The sequence below is a fragment of the Phaenicophaeus curvirostris genome, chromosome Z (genome assembly GCF_032191515.1).
Source record: "Phaenicophaeus curvirostris isolate KB17595 chromosome Z, BPBGC_Pcur_1.0, whole genome shotgun sequence".
NCBI lineage: Eukaryota > Metazoa > Chordata > Aves > Cuculiformes > Cuculidae > Phaenicophaeus > Phaenicophaeus curvirostris.
Window position 1 is genome coordinate 3,939,240 of NC_091431.1, and position 23,870 is coordinate 3,963,109.

Genomic DNA, 23,870 nt, shown 5'->3' on the forward strand with positions numbered 1-23,870 from the left:
GAATCTTTCTTTTCTCTGCGGATTATATTAGCCTGACTTTGCAGTTGGGAAGACAACCATGAGACTCTTAAAATTGTGCTTTATCTTTAATTGTATATTAAAATGAATACCAAAATGATAGTGAATCACACTCTAAAATACACTTGAAATTGTTTTCCAAGTCAATCATCTACATTCTTCTGTAACCAGTTGGCAAGTTTGCTTAGTAGTTCTCTCCTTTCCATATTTTCAGACTTTGCAGACTCCAGCAACTGAGTTGCAGCCACTCTCTCATCCTCTTCCAGTGTAGTGTTATAAAAAACCTGCAGCTGAAGGAATAAACACATGAGCTTAGTTCACTGACATAACTTTCCTTGGAGCGAGCAGCTGTGTACCTGACAGAAGTGCATAGAAAAGAGAGAGATGACAGGGACTAAGCAGAAGGGTGGGTTAAGTTTACTGATCAACACGAAGGTAAGAAGCTTCTTGTACATGAGGAATACATCCTTTTGCCACACCTCTGAAAATCCTTTCAAATGCAGCCAACTTCACTAGAACTGGTGGCACCACACAGTTCCCAGGACTAGTTGGATAGCAGAATCCTCTTGTGCTGCCTATTCTACAGTCACAGAATAAGAAGACTTTGCTGTCAGTCAGAAGCCAAGAGAGGACTGAAGGACAGCAAAGAAATACATGGGAGGAGCAGGAAGTAAACAAGATAGACGTCAGCACAGCAACCAGCACCCTGACATGCCAGCAGCCCAGCTTTTGATATGTTTTCTGTAGACATCCCAGTAAAGGTGATCTTAACAGATTTTAAAGAGGAAAATGAGACAGCTTTGATAGTATTCATTCGGAGTCAGTTCCAAACTCGAAGGTTGATTTAAAGGCTCTCACTGGGCTATTGCTTTGGCCATCCCAGGGAGTTCATTTGTCCCTAAAGAATGGAAGGTGAAAAACTTATAGTTCATGAAGGATCAATAGAGATTTCTTTGATTTTTGGAGCTGTCTGAATTTCTCTTTTCATTAAGCATCCCTTCTGAGTTACTTGCTGTACGCATGCATCAGTCAACAGCAAAAGAAGAGAAGCAAAATTTTTTGTTGTACTGACAGATGCTAGCAGCTTGAGGCTGGCACAGGGATGTGGATCACATGCAAAAAGCACAAGAGCCGTGCTGTTGAGCAGAGAAAATAATATTTTGGGAAAGAATCTGGGGAGATTAAGATTGGAGGCAAAAGAACAAGAAAAGAGTCTGTCACAAGCAGTGATATTTATTAATTTGTCACAGGCATTAACATTGATTATTGTAAGTAATTAAATAAGCCAGTCTACAGCTACCTCCCACAGACTTTGACCCAAACCCATCTCTTTTTTCCAGATATGTGGGGTTTGGTAGTGGAGATAGACTGTGGGATACGTCAATAGAATAAAAGGGAGCTCGTCCTTGGCATACCCCATGCAGGCCTGAGAAGAGAAACTTACAGCGTGCCATGTCAACCTTGAACAACGGCCAGACATGAATACAGAAACCAAACAAAGGAAGCAGTATCTGGATGGTCACATACACAATCAAGGCTTGAATCAAGGCAGCAACTGACTTAACCGATCATAACAGTGAACTAGACGCGTGGACAGTTATAACTAACCAATAGCACAATGAATAGGTGTGCGTGAACCAGCTTCTGTAAATTATAAAAGACGCTCTTTGGAGCTAATAAAGGTCTCCATTTTTACATGTATCTGGAATCTGTCTCATCGTCCATTCCCACACAGATATACAACACCACAACTAGAAAGTGTTGTTCCTGGGCTCATCTGAGCTGCCAAACAGACAAAAGGAAAGACCTGTATACACCTGCATGCCATTTGTTCCACGCAAGGCAGGCAACCTCTTAAAATGCAACAACAGAGAGCAGGATAACATCCTTCCCTGAACAAAAGCTCATTTTCATGCCATGCTGAACAACCGGCTGCACACAGACTAGGGCTGTGGGTGGGGGCATGTTCACAGGTTTATTTCTCAGATGAGAAAATATCATTTTTCTCAATGTCTCAACACAGCAATTATGCAATACATCCTATGATTTCTTCAAAAACCAAGGGACTTAAAAACACGTATTTACAAATTTGCAATAAAGTTGAAGCTAAAAGCTTCTCCGACTTACCTCTTGGATCTGTACATCTGTATTGACAAACCTTTCCATGACTCTTAATACATCATGTAATAATTCCTTCCCGTACCTGTAAAATTGAGATAAATGTCCTTTAAATAACATGTTAGCAAATACACTAAATTTAATCTGATTTGAAAATATTCCCAGTATTTAGTTATTATTTATCACACTAGAAATAGCAGCTAAGCTGAAGTTAGCAATTGTGTACTCTTTTTGCACTTTTAAAGATATATTAATACCATTCAATTTAAACATTCAAGCAGCATGAAGCACACTAACTACTCTTCATTTTAATTTCCTAGTAAGATCCGGTATTTCTACTTGTTTAATGTGAATGCTTGAAACATGTAATCTTCATGAACCCATACAGCCAAACTTAAGATAGAAAAGCTAAGCAGTAATGATTCTGACAACTTGGCGGTGTATAAATTAACACTCACACTATTCTTTTAGTCTGAAAATAATGGGTCAGTTTCGGATCAAATTTCTCATCAGTATGGAACACACAAAAGCGCTGTGAGGGAGTAGGTTGGTGTGACACAAACCAGTTAGAACTTGCCTTTTCTAGTGTTACAAATACAGACAGATAGACGTGGTCTCAGATGTTTAGTCTTGGTTATGCTGCCACTAATGGCTCCCAATGGACTCCTCTGCCACCGAAGGCAGCAGAAAATGTACTCTGTCACAGCCCTACTGCTTCTCACAGTTAACAAGGAGAGAGGGAGCCTTTGAACAGACATCAAAATACTTGTTTTGCTTGCGATGGGTTGCCCAAGCTCACCTGCAGTTTAGCTGCATCAGCACAGTTAAGCTGGAGATGGCTTAGGTCCTAATCCAGGGAATAACACTGTAGTTGGTCTTGCCACATTTATAAATGTGTGTGCTCCAACTGCCCATCTCTACAAACTCTCATTGGAAAATAGGTTACAACCTTACTCAAGCATTTTACACCCGCGTCTCTGAAATACTGGAGTCTAAACCCATTTCTAGAGTTCAATTTTGAGCACTAAAACTGTCATGAACAGACTAATATTTAAAGCATTCTGTGTTTGACGTGCACTGTTTTTTGATATTAAGCCCTGGCCAGAGTTGAATCCTCTGAAAACTCTGCTCTGCATACTTAAGGAATTGCATCAATCATTACAGAAAAGCCATCTTTGGAAGGAAAATCTGCACCTGGATTTTGCAGTTCAAACATAAAGATGAAGAAGCCAAAGAGCAGCAGAAACAAAGTGAATGCAAAGCTCATTGTTTACCATACCTTTCGCTTAAAAGTGGCCAATTTTCTGTAACAAATTCCCAGGCTATATGGTGCCCAGTATCCTTAGTTACCACATAGTGGATGATGACTGAAGTACAATTGGCGGAAAATAATGTATGGCTGAGTCCATATTGCAGGTATCTGTTAGAAAAGAAGGTAATAATTCCACCTAGTACTTGTTTAATAGTGATGACCTGGAAATATCATTCAGTTTGGGAAAAAATCTGTCTCAACAAATACCAGAATGTGGTATGTTAGACCAAAGTTGGTTTATTGAGGTTGGGTTTTGTCGTTATGCTGGTGAAATTCGTTGTTCCTGCACACTGACTCTCCACTTCTTAGTAAAATGAGTGTGTAACACATCAGGTGCTTTCCTTACCTGTGTTACAGAAAGACAACCACTCCTACCAGACACCGCTGTGGAAGAGCAAACTGCTGCTCAGTTTCTGGAGATTCCCTTTGCCATGACACAGATTGAGCCTACAGAGTAAGCCAGCAGTGAGACATTCTGTTATGCAAACAGGACCTGTAAACTGAGTCCCCTATAGCAAGACCCAATAAGAAGGGGTCTTGCAGGCTAAGGCATGATTTCAGAAGTATTTAAGGAACTACCTAGCAATGATGCAAGTGGCAGCGATTGCCTGAACATCTTGAAGAAGTAAATAACTATTCTTTTTGTTGTCTCAGTGTATCAGCTTGCAAGCTCCTGCTCTCAGGGAGCTCTGTTAAAGAGTGATCGTCTCATAGGGTCCGGCAGGTAGCTGCATTATGGCTGGACTAAATGAGCTTGGTTTCCCCCACGTGCATGCCATGCACCACCACGCTTAACAGAACAGACAAAATGTACTGTGGGACAGGAAAAGCCAAGCTTTAAATTCCTCATTCCAAGAGACGTTCAGAGTGGCATTTAGAAAATTATACTGGTCAATGGACTACTAAGGAATGGGGAAGAATGAGGTCATTGCAACTCCTTGACCTCGTCAGGGATCAGTGCGAGCCTGTGCAGCTGACAAACTCAATAAAGCACCAAAGGTTAGATGGCAAATCTACGTAGCTGATTGGATATCTCTTAGCAACCCATCTTGCCTTCTCATCAGGCATATTTGTTCTGTCTTCTCAGACGACTGCCACCAAAAGAGCAGGTGGCTGGCAGAAGAAACATTTCTTTTAAAAATTTGTCTTTTGATGAATTCTGAATCAGAGAATCCAGCTTCAACGTCGTTTTAGTGATGAAGTGAAAGAATTTTAAATGGATGACAGCAAAAAGATGATAAATACAGTACTCCAAACTGTGTTCAGGAAGTGTTTGGACAACAGTCTTAGATATATGGTTTAACTTTAGGTTGCCCCACATGGACTCAGGCGTTAAGACCTGATGATGTTCCAACTGAGGGTATTTTATGATTATATGAAGCCGGAAATTTTAAAAAGTTTACTTTTCAGTGTGATTCTTTACTTCAAATGGTTAACAGCTTGCTAGTAAGGCTATTTTGCCTACAGGCAAGATGGAGAGCGGCTCTTTATCCGGCAGTGCAGGGATAGGACAAGAGAGAAGAGTTTTATGCTGAAAAGAGGGGACATTCAAGTTAGATAGGAGGAAGACATTTTTAATGTGAGAGTGATGAGGCACTGGAACAGTTTGCCCAGGGAAGCTGTGGCTGCCCCATCCCTGGATATGTTCAAGGCCAGGTTGGATGGGGCTTTGAGCAGCCTGGTCAAGTGGCCAGAGGGGTTGGAATTGGATGGTCTTTAAGGTCCCTTCCAACCCAAACCATTCTATGATTCTATTCCCTGACACTATGATTTTCATTTTTCCCTTTAACATGGGTGATTTGGCTAAATATGGTACATTATGATACATTATACTATGATGCATTAGTTTGGAAACAAAATAAGCCAGGGAGAAAGAGTATGGGAAAAACCCATGATACGGAAAAATGTCGAAGTGAATAAGTAACTACTGTTTCTTACAGGGCGGAAAATAAGGGCAGCCAATGTGTTCCAAGTTGTTAAAACAATACAAAATAAATTTAAAACAAACCAAAAGGAAGCATGTTTTCACACAACACGTAGAAGGTGTTGCCACAGTCTGCTGTAAAGCCTAAAGGTATAATTTTAGTTCAAAAAGGTCACTAGACACATTAACAGAAGACAGGTCCAGTGTTAGACATGACACACTAGTTACTCAGTTGGGAATCGCTTTCTCAGGAATTACCAGCATCTGGGATGTTATACCAGCAGAAGGACAATTTTTGCTTGCCCTGTTTATTATACTTTCTTACTAAGAAACTCTTCAGATTATTCTAGTTGTCTGCAAGACACATGCTTCTAGAGTAGGCAAATCTCCCTCAGGTCTGCCCAGTACAGCATTTGTTTTCTTATGATTTACTTCTGTATACACAAAAATATACTTTAGTCAAAGTCACCTGTAAATTAACCATGACTCTTTGGCACAGCTCATGGCAAAAAGCAGCATGTCTTTATCTTCCTTTGTGGACTCGTTATGGTTATACATTTGCCATGCAAAGTTCCATTCTTTATCACTTCCCACCGCAACACCGTAGCAGCAGACCGTTCTTCTAATTAAAAAGGGAATTCTGCAAAGCAAAATATGATTAAAAGGTACTGTATTGTTGTAATGCCAAAACCAGCAGTTAATGCATAACAAAACCTAGATATTTATTTATAGGTAAAAGTTAAACAAGAAAGGAAATACAAAACAGCTATCTAAATAAAGGTAGGTAACTTCCCAGTGGCATATGCTTAGTGTTACATGAGACCAAGATTGAATGTAGAGGTGTAAAAACTATTTGCCATTAAATCAGGAGATAGACTGGAGAAACAGGTTTCTGGCCACAGAAGTCATTCTTCAAGCCCCAAATAAGAAGCAGCAAATTAAAATCTAAATATCATTTGAGGAAAAGTCCTCTGAGTTTTAGTAGACCATCCTAGAGAAAGTGGGGAAGATACTAGCAGAAAGAGAGAGACAATATTACTCATACGGAGGGCTATGTGACAGCAATCTTCAAAGCAAAAGGCAGAGACAAGTAAGTTACAGAACTCTGGAAACTAGAAAAGACTCGTGAGAATGAGGGAGAGAGTCAGTGTTTGGCATGACAGACATCGCTTATTAAGAAGTGAAAATGCAAGATGTAGGGATTTTGATAGTCCTGTTGTGGGCAGGGAATTTCACTGGCATAATAACAGGAAGGGTCAGCATATTTTCTGTTTACTGCAAAAAATATTTTGGATTAATTTACTTGGAGATGTGATGGAATGTAAGGGATTTTCCACTGAGAATGATGTTTACTGGGATTGAGTAGTTATGTCAAGCTAAAGAATAGTGTTGGAAGGGATTCTTTTATGACAGATCTTATTTCAGTTACAGGGTCTAGTAAATTAATAATTATTTCATAATGTTGTGGAAAAAGGCCATCTAGGCTCATATCCTTCTTTCAAAAGAAGACAAGCCAGTAAAAACACCACTTGTATAAGCAAAAAAAAAAAGAACTGAGAAACTCGCTGGTAACCAGGGCTCTTGGATTGTTATTTCCAGAGAACAGATAATAGTCCACTGCATAAAGTTCCATTATGGTCTGCCAGGAACTGTTTGGAAATGTTCAGCTGAAAATTTATCACCGTATCTGAAGAAGAAAAGCGTTACTCCCTTCCACAGAAATCAAAATCCTACTGGGTTCTACCTGTGGCAGAACAGCTACCGTGCACTGCTACAAACATCACTCTCAGAATTAAGAACGTAAGAGCATTTAAAGGGACCTGTCTGTGAAATATGAGTCAAAAGTTTATTGTCCTTTTTTCTATCCGGCATTTGAAAAGCCTCCTTTTTAGGTGAACATTTAAATGAACATCTGATCTCTCATTTGAAATCTAAGAAGTGTCCTATCTTCTATGAGAGTTTTTATTTCCTTAAAACACAATCATTTTTTTACTTAGTAAAATTCATACTTGTGTTTTATCCACATTTATAGCCATGTGAAGTGAGAGGCTGTAGAGATCCTTTGAACTTATGTCAGTGCCAGGAAGGGCAGTGAAATAAATGTTCTCTGTCTAATTCAAAACCAGATCAGCTGACATATTTCACAGACTTTCCAGCTCTTCAACTCAAATAAGGTGTGTAGTATTCCACCAGGAAAAACAAATAAACAAATATTTCAGATACATGGGGAAGACAGAGGGCTATTTTGAAAATAGTGTTGCTTTCACTGTGGGATAATAAGAATACTCTCTCTGGAATATAACAGAATGTACTTGGGCTATTTAGGCTATTTCAACTTTTCAGTTTAACTGCAAAGCACGATTTGTTTTTTTTATGAGAACAATTACTATGAAGCTATTTTAAAAAAACACAAACATAGAAACAGAAGTGCATTTTACTCGGCCAACTCCATATATCAGTAGAGATACCAGTAACAACAAAGTACTTATTACAACTACAACAAATAAAAATAGTAATAAACTTTAATATTCACTCACCAGTGCCAATACTATTTGAGTATTGCATGGAAAAAAATTGAAAGAAAGAAGGAGGAAAAGAGAATATGAATTTCAGTGCATCATAAAGTTTCTTGAACAATGCAATACTCAAATACAGAAAGTCTGATCCTGGTAGGGTCCAGGCTCCATGCTCACAGACCAGAAACCTGACCGTTAGGTTCCAACAGCCACACAAGGACTGACAGCTGTTCCCCAGCACCTCTTTATGTGAATATAGAACATGCAAGACAATTTCATTGGCTTATTACAGGCAACCTGTATCACACAAACATCATTTTAATCAGCATTGTTAAGAGCAGCTTAGAAACTAAGCTGGTATACATGATAACTCTAAGGCTGTACTGCAGGAAAGTGACCGGGCAATGTGAGATATTAGCCCTACTCTTTCGGTCTTTATGGAAAAATCTGCATCCTCCAGCCTGTAAAGTCTATGTAAAATCAATAATTACGAAATAAATAAGAAGTGGGGATTTGGGGAAGAGGAAGGGGATGGGGGGAGCTCAGCTAAGCTTAAATTTTGTCATTTGGCTGAGAAGGATCAGCAGTGAACAGGAGTGTTTCTCATTCTGCCTCCCCCACGCAGGAGCCTATTAACATTCCACCTCGCTCACGCATGCAGACCTTTAAGAGCACATTATCATCCTTACTTGTACTCAGGGTTTTCCATCCATCTAGCATAGAGTTCAGACGACAGGTTCAAACAGTCGTGGAGGCCTAGCCAGCAGGCTGTTGCAAAAAGTTTTTCCAAATACACCCTTGAATGGAAGACAAAATAGCAAGAATAGAAGATTTATATTCCACATTTGGAGCACTTTAACTATGTTTGACCAGCACAGTGTCAGCACATGACACTGTTAACCCAGGAAAACCTCTACTAGAGGTTTAATAAAAATTAAAAATTAAGTTACCAGTAATGGGTAATATTCATGGACATTAGTGAGGCTACCAGTGTACTAAATTTTCTTTGTTTGGTTTTTTTTTTTGTCTGTGTGTTTATTTTTTATGTTGTTCTTGGTGGTTTTAAGAAACTAGTTGCATATAGACCAAATAATTCTAACATTCAAGACTGTGCCTTCAACAGCCTTGCCAAATGAAGTATTTTAAAGTTCTAGAGATTGGTCCATACATCACATCTGAAGTTCATTGCTACCCATTTTCCCTCAACTACCAGTAGCCTGTTGAACCTGTTCTACTATAAACAAAAACTACCACTGAGATCATTAAACTGTCATCTTTTATGCTCACTAAGCAGACTGAAAATATCCCAAACTATCCTGATACTGCAGTTTCATTGGAGGTGATACCATAAATAACACATAGGACAGCAAAAATAACAATTCAATTGCATTCAGATTAAAGCAGAACACTTACTGAGCAAAACAGTCATCTTCCAAAGCATCAACATTTTGACGAATAAAATCTGCATAGTAATTGTATATTGGCGATGTTCGCTTTAAAAGGTATTTCTTTTAAAAGAAGAGAAAGAAAAATTACTTTCATTAAGACATAAGTTTGTTTTTTCTTTACTTACTCAGATTTATCCTAAAAGTCGAGCAATAGCAATTTCTTGAGGACACAGAATATTAAAGCATATAAAGTGGGTCTAAAATTCAATACACCTACACATCCATTCAAACTGAGAAGCTACCATTTCACATCACCAGGGCCTTTGAACTTATTATGAAACAACGTAAATGCTCATTCTCTGAGAAAAAAGGACAGAAAAATAGGTTCTTCTTGTATTATTTAAACATATCTCTACTTTAAACAAAAGTGAAATCTTCAATCAGATGTCAAGGACGTAAATAAGCTAATATTATCTCAAATAGCTGAAATATGGGAGAGAATCATCTTATTTACTATGCAAACCCAATTCATTCCTTCTCTCCATGAATATGAAATGGAAGGTAGTACAAACCGCAGAACACATGCATTCTGTATTCCCTTTATACATTGCAGTGTTACTCTCATTACTTACTACTTACTCACTAATTAGTGAATGCATTTTCCAGATCCCCAATTTTAAAAAAAACTAGGATCAGGCCTAACATAAAGAATGTAAATAGATTTCTGCTTTCCAATAAGAATTGCTTATGATTTGGTGATTGATTAGTGTGTACAAAAAAGTATTTTCCCCTATTTTAAAAAAAAATTTACAAAATCCTGCAAAGAGAATGACAAGGACTATGACCTGTAATAGTTACCATTGCCTTCATTTTAGTCTGATTTATTTAAATGTTCTAGTGCCTCTGCTAGCTTAGAAAAAAGGTGATACCTTTAAAAGGGGATATACTTCATAGTTCTTCAGAGTACTTTCCAAATCCTCCGGTAATAAGTGTAACAATACCACATTCCATATGAAGAGTTCATCTTCTCTGGCAAGATACTTGGTCAGTTCAAGTGCTGTTTCAATCTGAATGTATCCAAACCTATTTGAGGATAAAACCCCTCATACTTAGGCTTGCCTACTCACATTAATAACCTAGCGTGAATTTCTGTTTGTTTATGACAGCAACAATAAAACATCAGAATTCTGCCTGGAGAGTGGCCTAGAAAATATGTTGGAAAGATAAAATAAATATAAAACAATGATGCCTTTATGAGCTGAGCTCTCCAAACATTTATTACAGAGCACAGAGCCAATACTATCAAAGTAAAAGGAGAATCGTAGCAGTAAGCATGGCAGTAAGCACACTGTATTCTGCTTGTGTTCGCAGGATACAATATAGGCAGTTAGAACACGTGTCAGTCTCACTAGAACAAAATGAAGGAAGGGTACTGACTTGAGTTATAATACATTTGTATTTTTATTGCTTAAAAGCATATTATCATTATGAGTTATTTTATGGAATACATATTATTGTAAAAATCAGACAATTTGATGGACATGCAGGCTGTTGTTGGAATTAAACAGTTCAGCATGACGCTTCTGTGCCTCAGTGTGCAGTTAGCAGGAATTTCATTCTTCCCCAATAGAATTCCAAATCAAGTCACTCTCAGAAGAGAAATACTAATGTGCTTACATAGAAGCACAGTTCTGTTTGCAGCTACATTCCTTATTAGGCACTAGGTTTGCGAATCACAGAATCATGGAATGGTTTGGGTTGGAAGGGACCTTAAAGATCATCCAGTTTCAACACGTCCCACCGGATCAGGCTGCCCGAGGCCCATCCAGTCTGGCCTTGAACCCCTCTAGGGATGGAGCATCCACAACTTCCCTTGGCAGCCTCTGCCAGGGCCTCATCATCCTCATTGTGAAGAAATTCTTCCTTATGTCTAGTCTAAATCTGGACCCCTGCAGTTTATAGCTATTGCCCCTAGTCGTATCACTACAGGCCTTGGTAAAAAGTCTGTCCTCAGCTCTCTTGTAGCCCCTTCAGGTACTGGAAAGTCATTATATGGTCTCCTTGAAGCCTTCTCTTCTCCAGGCTGAGCAACCCAAACTCTCTCAGCCTGTCCTCGTACGGGAGGTGCTCCAGGGCTCGGATCATCTTTGTAACCTTCCTGTGGACTTGGTTCAACAGCTCCATTCCCTTCTTATGTTGAGGATTCCATAACTGGACACAACACTCCAGATGAGGTCTCTCAAGAGAGGAACAGAGGGGCAGAATCACCTTCCTCACCCTGCTGGCCACGCTGCTTTGGATGCAGCCCAGGATATATTTAGCCTCCTGGGCTGTGAGCATGCATTGCCAGCTCATATTGAGCTTCTCATCAATCAGAATCCCCAGTCCTTTAGGGCTACTCTCAATCACATCATCCCCCATCCAGTACTGAAACCGTGGATTGTCCCGACCCAGGTTTCTACAGTATTGCTGACCTCTCTAGCACCACAGACTTGAACAACCAAGTCATCCATCAGAAAGGGAATTGAAAGAGATATCAGGACAGCACAGCTGAGGTAGCCCAGGAGAATTCAGAATTTTCATCCAGAATCTCTTTTCTGTTACAACAAATATAGATTAGTCTCTAAAAAACTCATGACAGTGCAACTATTTAAAATACTTTCTAAGTGTCAGAACAAAAGATAAAAGAAATTCTGAAAGAAATCACTCAGCAGTGACACAAGAATGCACAAAATACTTCTGTCCCCATATTGTTAAACAGCTGTTATGAGACATGTGTGGATAGGAATGAACAAAGCAAGGCTGGACACATGTAGTTTAATAACTTCCTATGACATATTCAACACATACTTACTGTGTCAATGCAAAGACATCATCTATCAGCCGGACCCTGCTGACCGCGGGAATAGCCTGTAGAAGGCATTCATGTGGCGTTAATTGATTAAACGTCATTAAGAGTTTAAAAAAAGCTTTTTATGTTTCAGAAGGATAGGACAAGTCATTAGCACTTTTTCTAAGACTAAATCTTCTCCAAAACATCATAAAATGGATCTTGCGTTTTAAGCTGAAGTTATTTGTGTGCCTATGGGGATGATTAGATCTAAAGATCTAAAGATAGATATAAAGATATAAAGATATAAAGATATAAAGATATAAAGATATAAAGATATATAGATATAAAGATATAAAGATATAAAGATATAAAGATATAAAGATATAAAGATATAAAGATATAAAGATATAAAGACATAGCTGCGTGATGTATTTTTAGATATAAACATATAGCTACAGTAAGTTAAGCATAGTATTTCAAGATCCCTCTTACTTAAAATGTAGAAAAGCTACATTTCCTAAAAATATCCTACTTATATCACTTTGCTACAACTTTCCTTTTGAGGCTTCAGTTCAGAATACACACTCAGATGAGTCCAGAGCACAGTGCCTGGCACTATAATTAATTAAATGACCTTAGCAGAGCTTACAGCTCATGCTCTTATGAGTACTGCTCCACATCTCCTCCCTGCTTCTATCCTCCTTCAGCTCAGCCAGTGCTCAAGCGAACCTTAGAATCATAGAATCCCCAGGTTGGAAGAGACCCACCAGATCATCGAGTCTAACCATCCCTATCTATCACTAACCCATGTCCCTTAGCACCTCGTCCACCCGTGCCTTAAACCTCTCCAGGGAAGGTGACTCAACCCCCTCCCTGGGCAGCCTCTGCCAGTGCCCAAAACCAACCCCAAGCCAGCAAACACCTTGTTTCCTGATGACTTAGATTTGCTGTGAATGAAAAAAAGCCTAGAAGAAAGGAAGCCACTGTGCTGTAGAAAAGTTTAACCACACTGCGAGGTCTGATTAGCCTCTTGTCCAGACCTTCTGGAGAATTCACCTGACTGCACCAACTACTGTTATGCTGAAAGCTTAAATTTTCTCATCGTTGTTAGCTAAACCAATTTTATTTATTTATTTTTTAAATCTCATTGTCAGAATTATGGTGCTTTGAGGCAATAAAAAGCTTTCTCCCAGCTTTCCTTCTTCATGGATATCCGATAGAAGTTTAATCTCAGTCACACATCTGTACCAATAAACCCTTTGAGAGGAATTTAAGAGAACGGAAGAATCACAAGCTGTTAAGACAAGTTTGAAGACAGAATGCCATCTCATATAAAGGTCTTTTTCATGCTTGTGTTAACTATTTGGGCCTGTTCCTCTTCTGCTATGGAAGGCTGCCAGGGGCTTCAGTGGAGCAACAGTGCATCATTTTTTCTTATGTGATACATGAGTTTCTCATTATTCTAGATTTTCATCAAAATGATTACTGGCCAGAACTGCATGAAGAAATACATGGAAAGAGTCTGTTTATAAGCTTCAGAAAACAAGTGTGATCTTACCTTTGGATCATTTTCAAGCAAGCGTGCTAATCTTTTTAAGTTTAATTGATCATAGTTCACTCTGTAGTATCCATTTAAATTTACATTTAGTAGGATCCAGTCATATTCCGACTCCGATACTTGCATTTCAGGAAACGCTTCTGTAAAGTGATATTGAAATGTATGATTTTATTTCTGTGCATCGCTAAATTCTTTTGCATTTTTAAACACTGCACTAGGTCCTCCTCTGAGATCTGGGACCCGAGTTTGAAGTTGCACTCAAAAAAATTCAGTGCAGTTTTGATCTCTGCTCTGCACAGCAGAACTTCAAGCAACTGACCCCTCAGGTGCTGAGCACCTTGAGGGGGCAGAGGGTAGGCTGAATACGCACTCTACTCCTGCCTTTTAGCTTGTAGGCTGCTAGGAGAGTTCAGAATGGTCACTCAAGACAAATCAGTCTGGATGAGGCGCAAAACCCCCACACACTTGCTGCAGAGCATGAACTCCCAGCCCACCTGCTGCTCCTGGAGCTGCTTCAAAACACAACATTCAGTACCTTGCAAAGGGACTGACCATAGAATCATAGAATCACCAGGTTGGAAGAGACCCACCGGATCATCGAGTCCAACCATTCCTATCAAACACTAAACCATGTCCCATCTACCAGTATCTACACGAATGGAGATTAAGGAAAGCAAAACAGCTAAATTTATGTAAAAAACACCCCAAGTAATCAAAATTTGTATTTTAAATAAATGTCCCGCAGTCCTTTTGAGCTATATCACTCACTAAAGCCCTCCTTCTGCAGTCTTATTTCATCTCTCTACTACCTACTTCATATGTGCATGTCTGTTTACTTGCTCCTGATCGCTTACGGTGCACCTGAAGGAGCTTGGAGGCTCTAAGCTGCCTCCACATAAGAGGATCCAAATGCTGCGTTAAGTGGTTATGACCATCCTGATTTAAGAAGACTATAAATCAATATTGGTGAGTAGTCTAGATGCAGCACTGCTGCCCTCTGAACAGAAGAACTGAGACTTCAACATGTTCTGGCAGAGCAAGGACTACAGGGTTCACCTTCAGTCATCCCCACGAATTAAATGAGAGGGAGAAACGGCACATGATAGATACTGGCTTAACTATTTAAAAACAGTGTAGGTGTCTAGAATATGGCACTAGCAGTTCTTCCTGTCCCTCCTGTCTGCATGACACCATAAAGTTTCTCCACCAGAAGCCATTCCAATCTCACAGGGACAAAATGGTAACTGAATTTAGATGTCCCCTCAACTATTCTATCTTTGTAAGAAACTTACAAAGTTTTTGTTTAATTATGCATCAAAAAGTCAGAAAAAAAATATTCTTTTTTTAATCCTAAAACCTGAATGCAAGTTCTTTGACTGAATAGAGTCTGGTAAGTTTGAGACATGGCTTTCACATGCAAGTGGAATGTGTTCTAAAGACTGAATTTCTACTTGATCGTGGTACCTTCAGGCAGATGCAGCATGATAGGGTTTTTTTTTCATAACTTCTGCATCTTTTAAAAGGAAATGGAATTGTTAATCACTTCAATAAGACAAGCTTCGCACATGACAGTAACTCCTCTAAGCAAGAATTGCCAAAAAATTCTTTTAGGCAAATTTTCTGACTTTTCATCTTATCAGTCATTGGTTTATTTAACTTTAAAGCATTCAGAGGAATAAACATCCACACTTAGCTTATTTACTTGCTCACGTACTGTGAAATGATCACTCAAGATATCTTATTGCCTGAAAAAAAGGGAAAGTAGCTCTTAACCACTGCAAACAGAGAGTGGAGAGCTGTAATATGCATAGATCGCATTTTAGTTTCTTTCTTAAGCATTCTACAAACACATCAGTCTCTGCATTTTCTTTTAACTGGTTCAAAACCTGACAGAGTTCAGGACTGACTTGCCAAAGAGAAATAATTACCCCATTATACTGATGATACTTTTCTTTTTCAGAATATATAGTTCTTTATTGGAAAGCACTGAGATGAGAAAGAAATGAACTTTTTATGTGACTGGAGGTGGCCATAAACTCAAATTTCTGTTTATAATATAAATTTAGAATTTATGATAGCCTTGAAAACTTTTTAAATTCCTACTCTTTTTATGTGTATTTTGCATCTATTTTGCATAAACAAATTATATTACACAGTGTTCAAAATATTCACTAGATGTTTTTTACAGATATCCATGAATGACAATATCGGGTCCCTTCACAGCTGTTTTTAATATTTTCAGTCTTGCAGCTACTACGTAAGCTGATCATTTTTTGATACATCTCGGCAGAGATCCTTCCTGTACTAAAAAGCTGTAATTAAAATCAATGGGACCTGCTAGGGTAAGAATAAAACAGAAGCATGAGGGACTCGAGTTTGGTTTTGTGTACAAAATGAAAAAATCAAAACTGCTGTGGAAATCTCTGTCCACAATCTGCATTTGACCTTATTATTAAAAACACATCCTGAAGATTAATGCAACACAGAAAAACCCCAAGAAATTAACCTATTTGAAAATTTATTGCTATTGTAACATAACATTAACATATCAGATAAACACAGACAATTCTGTAATAAAGTTTCTATCCCCCTGTTCAAGTCAAATATTTCTTCTGTTTATAGAGGAGTTAGGTGTGGTTTTTACCAGCTTGGTTTTAGCATGTCTGAACAACACGTTACTTACTGCTGCTTTTATCTAGCCACATTAAGAGTTGTGATGATCCATTTCTCATCCAAGAAATAGGAATAATCCATGTGTTACTTAACAAAAAAAAAAAAAAAGAAATAATGTAATCAATTCTTACACTTAAAAACCCCTCTGAGCTGATGCTAAACTCTGTTTTAGATGAGTTCTTTCTTACAAGAATCTCCATCTACTTTCTCCCCTCTCTAATGCACAAAAACATACCAGATAAGTGTGGTTATGCTGGATCAGCACTTAGACTCACCAAAGATAAGAGAATTTAAGCATGGCTTCAAAAAAACACTCATATTTAGAATGCTAGGTATTTTAATAACAATATATCTGTGCCCTGGGTCACCTTCTTCAGGCAATAATTTTATTCTCCTCATTCAGAATCATAGAATCATTAAGGTTGGAAAAGACCTCTAAGCTCATGCAGTCCAACTGCCAGCTCACCACCACTGTGCCTACTAAACTCCCAAGTTTCCACGTCTACACACTTTTTGAACCCCTCCTGGGATGGGCACTCTACCACTTCCCTGGGCAGCCTCTGCCAGGGCTTCACTACTCTTTGGTAAAGAAATTTTTCCTAATATCCAATCGAAACCTCCCCTGGCATAACTTGAGGCCATTTCCTCTCATCCTATCACTTGTTAGCTGGGAGAAGACTTAGTACAATCCACTTTGTTTCTGGAGAATGTAAAACTCCTTTTCAGGAGGGTATCTAGTTAAAAAGGCAAGCAATACAACTGTAGCTCAGATGACTGTAACTTCCTTTCTGGAGGACTGCAAAACTCCCAGCGAAAACAGTTGAAAGATTAAAAAAACTGAAGTTGCCCACAGAAATGAAAAATCACATAATACATGTCCTGGATTTGCTTACATTCACATGGTATTGTCTCTTCCTGAAACTACAGCAAAGGATTAGCATTTGTAACTTGGAACCCCTTATGTGAGCTACCCAAAGAAGCTAAATGGACTAATGCTATGCAATTCCTGGAGCCTGGGAGCACAAGAAACTCTGTAAACACTCTGTGGTCCATCAAAATTTCTCCAGGCTGTTCACATGACCAGCAACAGCAGCCAGAGGAAAAATACTTCGGGTTTTTCTCTCTTTTGTACTTTCTAACCATGTGAGAACTCATCACATAAGCCGCATCCATACATCTAAGCACTTTTGATAACTGGCAAATGTCAAAAAAGTTCAAACCTTAGCCACGAGTTTTCAAAGTGGGTGACCAAAGGCAGGTCCTCCTGTCACTGCTTTTAGTATCTAAGTAAGCAACACAGCTTTCAAAAGCACCAGGCAATTGGCAATGCTCATTGACAGAAAAGTTAAGAGCTACACATCAGGTGCTTAGCACTTCCTGAGAAAGGCGTCATTTATAAAAATACTTAAGTGCAAACTCTGTCCCAGGAGAGACTGGGAGTATGTGGCACTGGAAAACAAGCTACAGCATGGTTCATCAAGATTGTTGGTCCATACAAGGAAGAGGAAGGAAGAAGATGTCAGGCAAAACTCCTGAGCTGCCACCTAGCCATGGCTCATGTCTGCCCTAAAAAAAAGCTGCTATTTGGATGGAAAAGTCACTACTCCAGAGGAAAGCAAACTTTTAGCAAAGCAACTGGCTTGCAGGACTATTGCAAACACCGATCCCAAAAGGATTTTACTTGACAGCTCATGACAAGAAAAAACAAAAAATTAAAAAATCGGGTGGTTCTAACTGAAGAGTTTCAAAAATAGGGTATAAACATATTACAAAAATACAAATTAAACATACTTGTAAGAATCAGTATTAATTTCGTTCTTTTTATTAAGAAACTGTTCCTGACTGATTGTGCCAGTGGTTATATTTAATGTTAAAACTGGAAACCCATTTTGGCACGTCCAGGAATCCATTATTTGTTTCACAGATGCTGGCAACTGGACTTCATCCTGTGCATCTACGACCTGCAAAAGAAACAGGAGTTAGAAATATTTATGATAAACAAGTACCTACTGATATTTCTTCAGCAACACTCTAGGGGTCCTTCTAACATATTAGAGAAAAATTGACTGCTTGGCAGTTTGCTGTCTTCGATAAATCCAAAAAATCAATGTAAACAAAGTCTGAAGGACATTACTGACATTATTATAAAGAAACCACAAGCCTTTTTTTAGGAATTAAGAAATACTGAGATGACATTTCTGACTCCTATAATACAACCACTAACCTTTCTCTTTTTAGTGTTAATATACTTACATCCCTTTACGGCTATGACAGACTTAATTTGTTAATTTTACACAAATAAAGCTAACAGAACACAAATATTTTTAAGTGACTACCCAGTGAACAATCTGAACAGTAAAGACAAACTGAAAAAAGATACCAGGCTAGAGCCCTAACTGGTGTGAATTGGTACAGTCTGTTGGCTTAAAAAATGTGACAGCCTTGCCTCTGAAATTGTGGCACTGTCATTCTAAACCGAAGACCAAGTCTGGAACGCAATGGAAGCCTTATTTGGAGGATGAGGAAAGTGGAATTTTAAAAAATAAACCTATTACTAGCACCTGATTTCTTATCCAGATTTCTGCCAAAACCAGCAGAGTCAAAGGCTGAGCTATACCACCCTTGGTATTGAGTTTTCTGAGTGTATGACATATCAGCATCTTTGATCATCAAGCCCAGAGCATCACACACTCTGATCTCACAAAACGTAAGCTCCAGAAGAATAGGCTATGAAATTTCATGTAGGCTTAGGCAATCTCCATGAATCCCAAAACTCCATCTGGCCCTGATTTCCCATGTCATTTCTCTACTCATTTCACTTAGCTCCACTGATCTCAGGTACACTTAAGTAGCCAAAGACTTGCGAAGACATTATCCAAAAAAGCCAGCAAAGTAAATTTTATTCAAGAGAATGACTGCATCAGTGATTGCCAAATTCAACAGCAGTCTTCTACAAATACTATATATCCTAAACTGGGACTCTGCCAAACACCAGAGCAACAATACAAGAGATAAAATTAGTACCATCTGTATGTGGGTCCAGAGGTCATCTTGGTTGGCGTTTGAGAAGGAAAATTCTTTCAGATACGACTGTGTGGAATAAACAGAAGCATGACAAATCATGAGGATTCAACAAAAAACATCCGCAAGGCAAACAGCAATTTTGTACAATTGTCATTTTAAAGCTTATAAACCAAAACGAAGGTCTTGGTTTTTCAGACTTACAGTAAGTGCTCTAATAAACAACTTCTCAGTCAGGAAACCAGAAAGCATCCAGGTAATCGAAGCCCCCTAAAGTACAAAAAATCTATGAGAAAACATGAATTACTATTGCAATATTTTCTCAAACTATAATCCAGAGAAATTAGTCAGGCTATTCCTATGCTTCATATTTCATGTAGGTTAAAAATGTTTTCACCAGTTCTTTCATAGTCAAATAGATTTGCAACATCCACTAGAGTGCGCAGCAGAAACAAACTTTGAATAACAAAACAACGGTCAAAAAGCATCGTAATTCAACACTTTCTCTCAAACTTACTTTGCACCATTAGTTTAGAACATAGAAACAGTAAGAATTTTATTTTTTAACCTTGTTGTATGTGATGCTGTCAAACAGAGACATTAAAGAAAACGATCTGTTGATCTTGTCTTCCCTCTCTGACAGTGATCGAAATCCTATTTCATTGTCATCCCTTAACACTGGCTTTACAACATGATCATAAAAAATTTTATCCTGCAAGAAAAATGACAAATCTAAGCGATCTGAACAGAAAATATGTATTCTCAGGAGAATAGACTGTAGGATTAGCACTAGTAGAAATAGTCTGTCAATAAACAAGAAAAGATCTTTCTTCCTTCACTAACTCTCCCATGAAGTAAAATGGACTGTGTACCCAATCCTAACATTTTCCGCATGCAACATTAGTAATCAGCGAAAATTTTACTATCTGAGAAGACTGTGGTCTTGGGCCTGACAAAGATAATTAGAGCATAATCCTCTGTGAAAAATAAGTCAACTATATTAAATAACAAATGAACAAATATTGAAAATCTGTATCTCATTTACATCTGTATGTCATTTTCTTCCCAAATTCCTTGTTTTCCCTGCTGCAACCCAGAGAAATAACCTAAAACTAGGCTACTGAGGGTAGCAAGCCTTAACTATGCAGCATTTTTGCTGCCACTTGGTGAGAAATAAAGAGTGAATCTGGCTCTTTGGTGTAAATCAGTGAAGTTTGCTTTTTGTCAAATGATGATTTCATTTCCCTCAGATGAGTATCTGTGCAAAGATGGGATTGAAAACGATTTAATTACAAAGTTAAGAAAAACCCACCTAAATTCTTAAACCACCGCAAGACATTTTGATCACTTCTGCATCTCAAGGAGAAAAACATAAGCTTCCAATTAATGGGGTCAAATCTGTTGACCAATTTTTCTTCCTGCAAACAGCCAGTAAATTTAATTGCCAGAGTTCAACTTGCAGTTAGGTGGTGATCAGTGGCACAAAGTCTAGTTGGAGGCCAGTAACTAGCAGTGTACCCCAGGGCAAATATTGTGTCCAAGCCAACCCTGTGCTCTCACATCTCTACAGTAATATACTGCAGGTTTCCAAGGCACATCACATAACTGTAATTTATCAGATGGAATTACTGCTCACTATTAAAATTTACACCATGGACATAATTAAAATGGCAGTTGCTGAGTTTTAGAAAGGCAAACTTCTAAAACAAAAGATTAAAATTAAAAAGCAGGTAAGGATCTATTCCCATTTAAAATTTAATGGCGTTTACACTTTTCGATCATATTAAATTACTGCATCACAGAGAATAAAGTGAGCTGGTTTTGAAGTTCAAAGCAGAAGATAGGCATCTCTCATGACCTAAAAATCCTTCCGCACCTTCCTTTTCTTCATACATGCTGTAACTTCGCTACTTTAGCTAACCTCAAAAAACATTAGTACATACCAGTGAAAGCTTGGGTTCAACAAAGGTAGCTCCCAGGTACTCAAAGTAAGACGCCAGACCCTCATTAAGCCATAGATCATTCCACCAGTTCATCGTAACCAGATTTCCAAACCACTTAGATAGAAAGAAAAGATGTCTCAAAATCTCCTTGGACTGCTGTTTTCAGTTTTGCAGGTTAAGCACATACACCTACACTGAAGCAACTTTATTTAATGTGTACACATCAATTGAATAAAATGCTGGATATTCCTTCAGATAATGAGAATTCAGTAGGAAAAGATGCATCTTTGAAGAAGGCAGAGGTTCAAGGGAATTATTTTTTAGTTGTTTAATCTACAATTCCATACTCCATGCTTTACACCATTCTTTCACTCTATTCAATTTTAAACATTTCCCAATAAAAATCTAAATATTTATATTTAAATATCCCAAAGTTCATAGCAGGCTATAATTAAAATTAGGGCACACATCCTTCTCTCTAAATGGAAGACCTATGGATTTGATGGGTGGACTTCTTGGTGGATAAGGAATTGGTTGGATGGCTGCATTCAGGGAGTAGGGGTCAAAGGCTCAAAGTCCAGCTGGAGATCCATGACAAGGGGTGCCCCTCAGGGGTTTGTACTGGGACCAGTGCGGTTTAATACTTTCATCAATGATATTGACAGTGAGATCGAGCGCACCCTCAGCAAGTTTTCAGATGACACTAAGCTGAGTGGTGCGGTTCCCACAGCAGAAGGACGGGATGTCATCCAGAGGGACCTGGACAGGCTGGAGCAGTGGGGCTGGGAGAACCTCATGAGGTTCAACAAGGCCAAGTGCAAGGTCCTGCACCTGGGTCGGGGCAATCTCTGATTTCAGTACAGGATGGGGGATGATGTGACTGAGAGCTGCCCTGCAGAGAAGGACTTGGGGTGCTGCTCGATGAGAAACTCGACATGAGCCGGCAACGTGTGCTCACAGCCCAGAAACCAACCGTGTCCTGGGCTGCATCCAAAGCAGCGTGGCCAGCAGGGAGGGAGGGGATTCTGACCCTCTGTTCCTCTCTTGGGAGACCTCATCTGGAGTGTTGTGTCCAGTTCTGGAATCCTCAACATAAGAAAGAGATGGAGCTGTTGGAACGGGTCCAGAGGAGGCTACAAAGATGATCAGAGAGCTGGAGCACCTTCCGTATGAGGACAGGCTGAGAGAGTTGGGCTTGTTCAGCCCGGGAGAGCAGGCTCCGGGGAGACCTCAGAGCAGCTTCCAGTATTGAAAGGGCTACAGGAAAACTGGTGAGGGACTTTTTACAAGGGCCTGGAGTGACAGGACAAGAGGGAATGGCTTGAAATTGGAGAGGAGAGGAGTTAGATTAGACATTAGGAAGAAGTTCTTCACGATGAGGGTGGGGAGGCCCTGGCCCAGGCTGCCCAGAGCAGGGGTGGCTGCCCCATCCCTGGAGGGGTTCAGGGCCAGGTTGGATGGGGCTTGGAGCTCCTGATCCAGTGGGAGGTGTCCCTGCCCGTGGCACGGGTGGGACTGGATGGGCTTTAAGGTCCCTTCCAACCCAAACCATTCTGTGATTCTGTGGTTTATCAAGAAATTATAAAAACATTTTTTCTGTGTTCTTAATAAAGGGAAATTACCAGGGGTATAAGAAAGAGAACTGGGGAAATAACCATTTCCAAATTCAGCAAATCTTTATCCCGGCAAGCAATAAAACTTCCACAACAGCTCTACGTACTCATATTTGGCAGTTCACATTGGACAAAAAGTTGATCACTTGCGGATTCATATTTCATTTGTTAATTCTTAAACATTGGAATGATGACTGTGTTTTGAAATAGCTCAATTAAGTACTGACATTTGTTTAATGACATTACTGACATTGGGCTGCAATAAAAACACTCTGCTCATCTGAAGGTCTGAAAAGTTACAGACCTTGCCAGAAAGTCATACAAATGCACTAGCCAAGTTAAACTGATTCGCTAACTTTATTGACTAAGTGCAAACAGCTATTGCTCTGGCAAACAACAGTAAATTATAGTCCATAAAAAAGTGAAACTGCATTATCATTCCAAAACAAATATGAAAATTTTTTAAAATCTCTATAAAAACTGGACAAGGGTCCAGCTACACTGCAAAATGTGTTCACATTAATTTTGTTCAATCACACCATAGACTGTTTCTTACAGAAAAACAGTATCTATTGCAATATGTACATGCACTGCCGCTACAAAAGAACAGAATCATAGAATCATAGAATCATAGAATCACTACGTTGGAAAGGACCCACTAGATCATATTTATGAAGTCCATTAATTCTACCACAAATTGCTAAGTATACTGTATATACATTGCACTTTGTCATCCCTATAGTATTTTGTAGTATGGTATTCAAGTACTGTGTAAGAAAAAAATAAGTAGCCCATTAACAGTTTTGAATCAATGAGTCCTGGGCAGTCAGTATGCAGTCTGTAATATGACAGAATCTGCCTTTAATATTAATTTATCTGTGGAACACATAATCAAGTAGTCTTTCAGGACCCTAGTGCTCACCACCCCACCCCCGAGGTCAAATTATTTTTTT

The 23,870-nt window shown here is 38.9% G+C and overlaps 1 protein-coding gene across 1 annotated transcript in view; it reads right to left on the reverse strand.

Moving 5' to 3' along the window:
* The window catches only part of LVRN (laeverin), a 38,825-nt gene continuing 14,955 nt past the window's right edge, over positions 1-23,870 (reverse strand). Inside the window, 15 exon segments of the mRNA XM_069880670.1 lie at positions 1-308; positions 2,146-2,221; positions 3,416-3,556; positions 5,842-6,012; positions 8,578-8,685; positions 9,302-9,396; positions 10,206-10,359; positions 12,131-12,186; positions 13,668-13,807; positions 16,351-16,427; positions 18,132-18,301; positions 19,365-19,430; positions 19,566-19,631; positions 19,930-20,073; positions 21,305-21,418. Coding sequence (XP_069736771.1) covers positions 162-308; positions 2,146-2,221; positions 3,416-3,556; positions 5,842-6,012; positions 8,578-8,685; positions 9,302-9,396; positions 10,206-10,359; positions 12,131-12,186; positions 13,668-13,807; positions 16,351-16,427; positions 18,132-18,301; positions 19,365-19,430; positions 19,566-19,631; positions 19,930-20,073; positions 21,305-21,418 — 1,725 coding nt within the window. The 3' untranslated portion in view covers positions 1-161.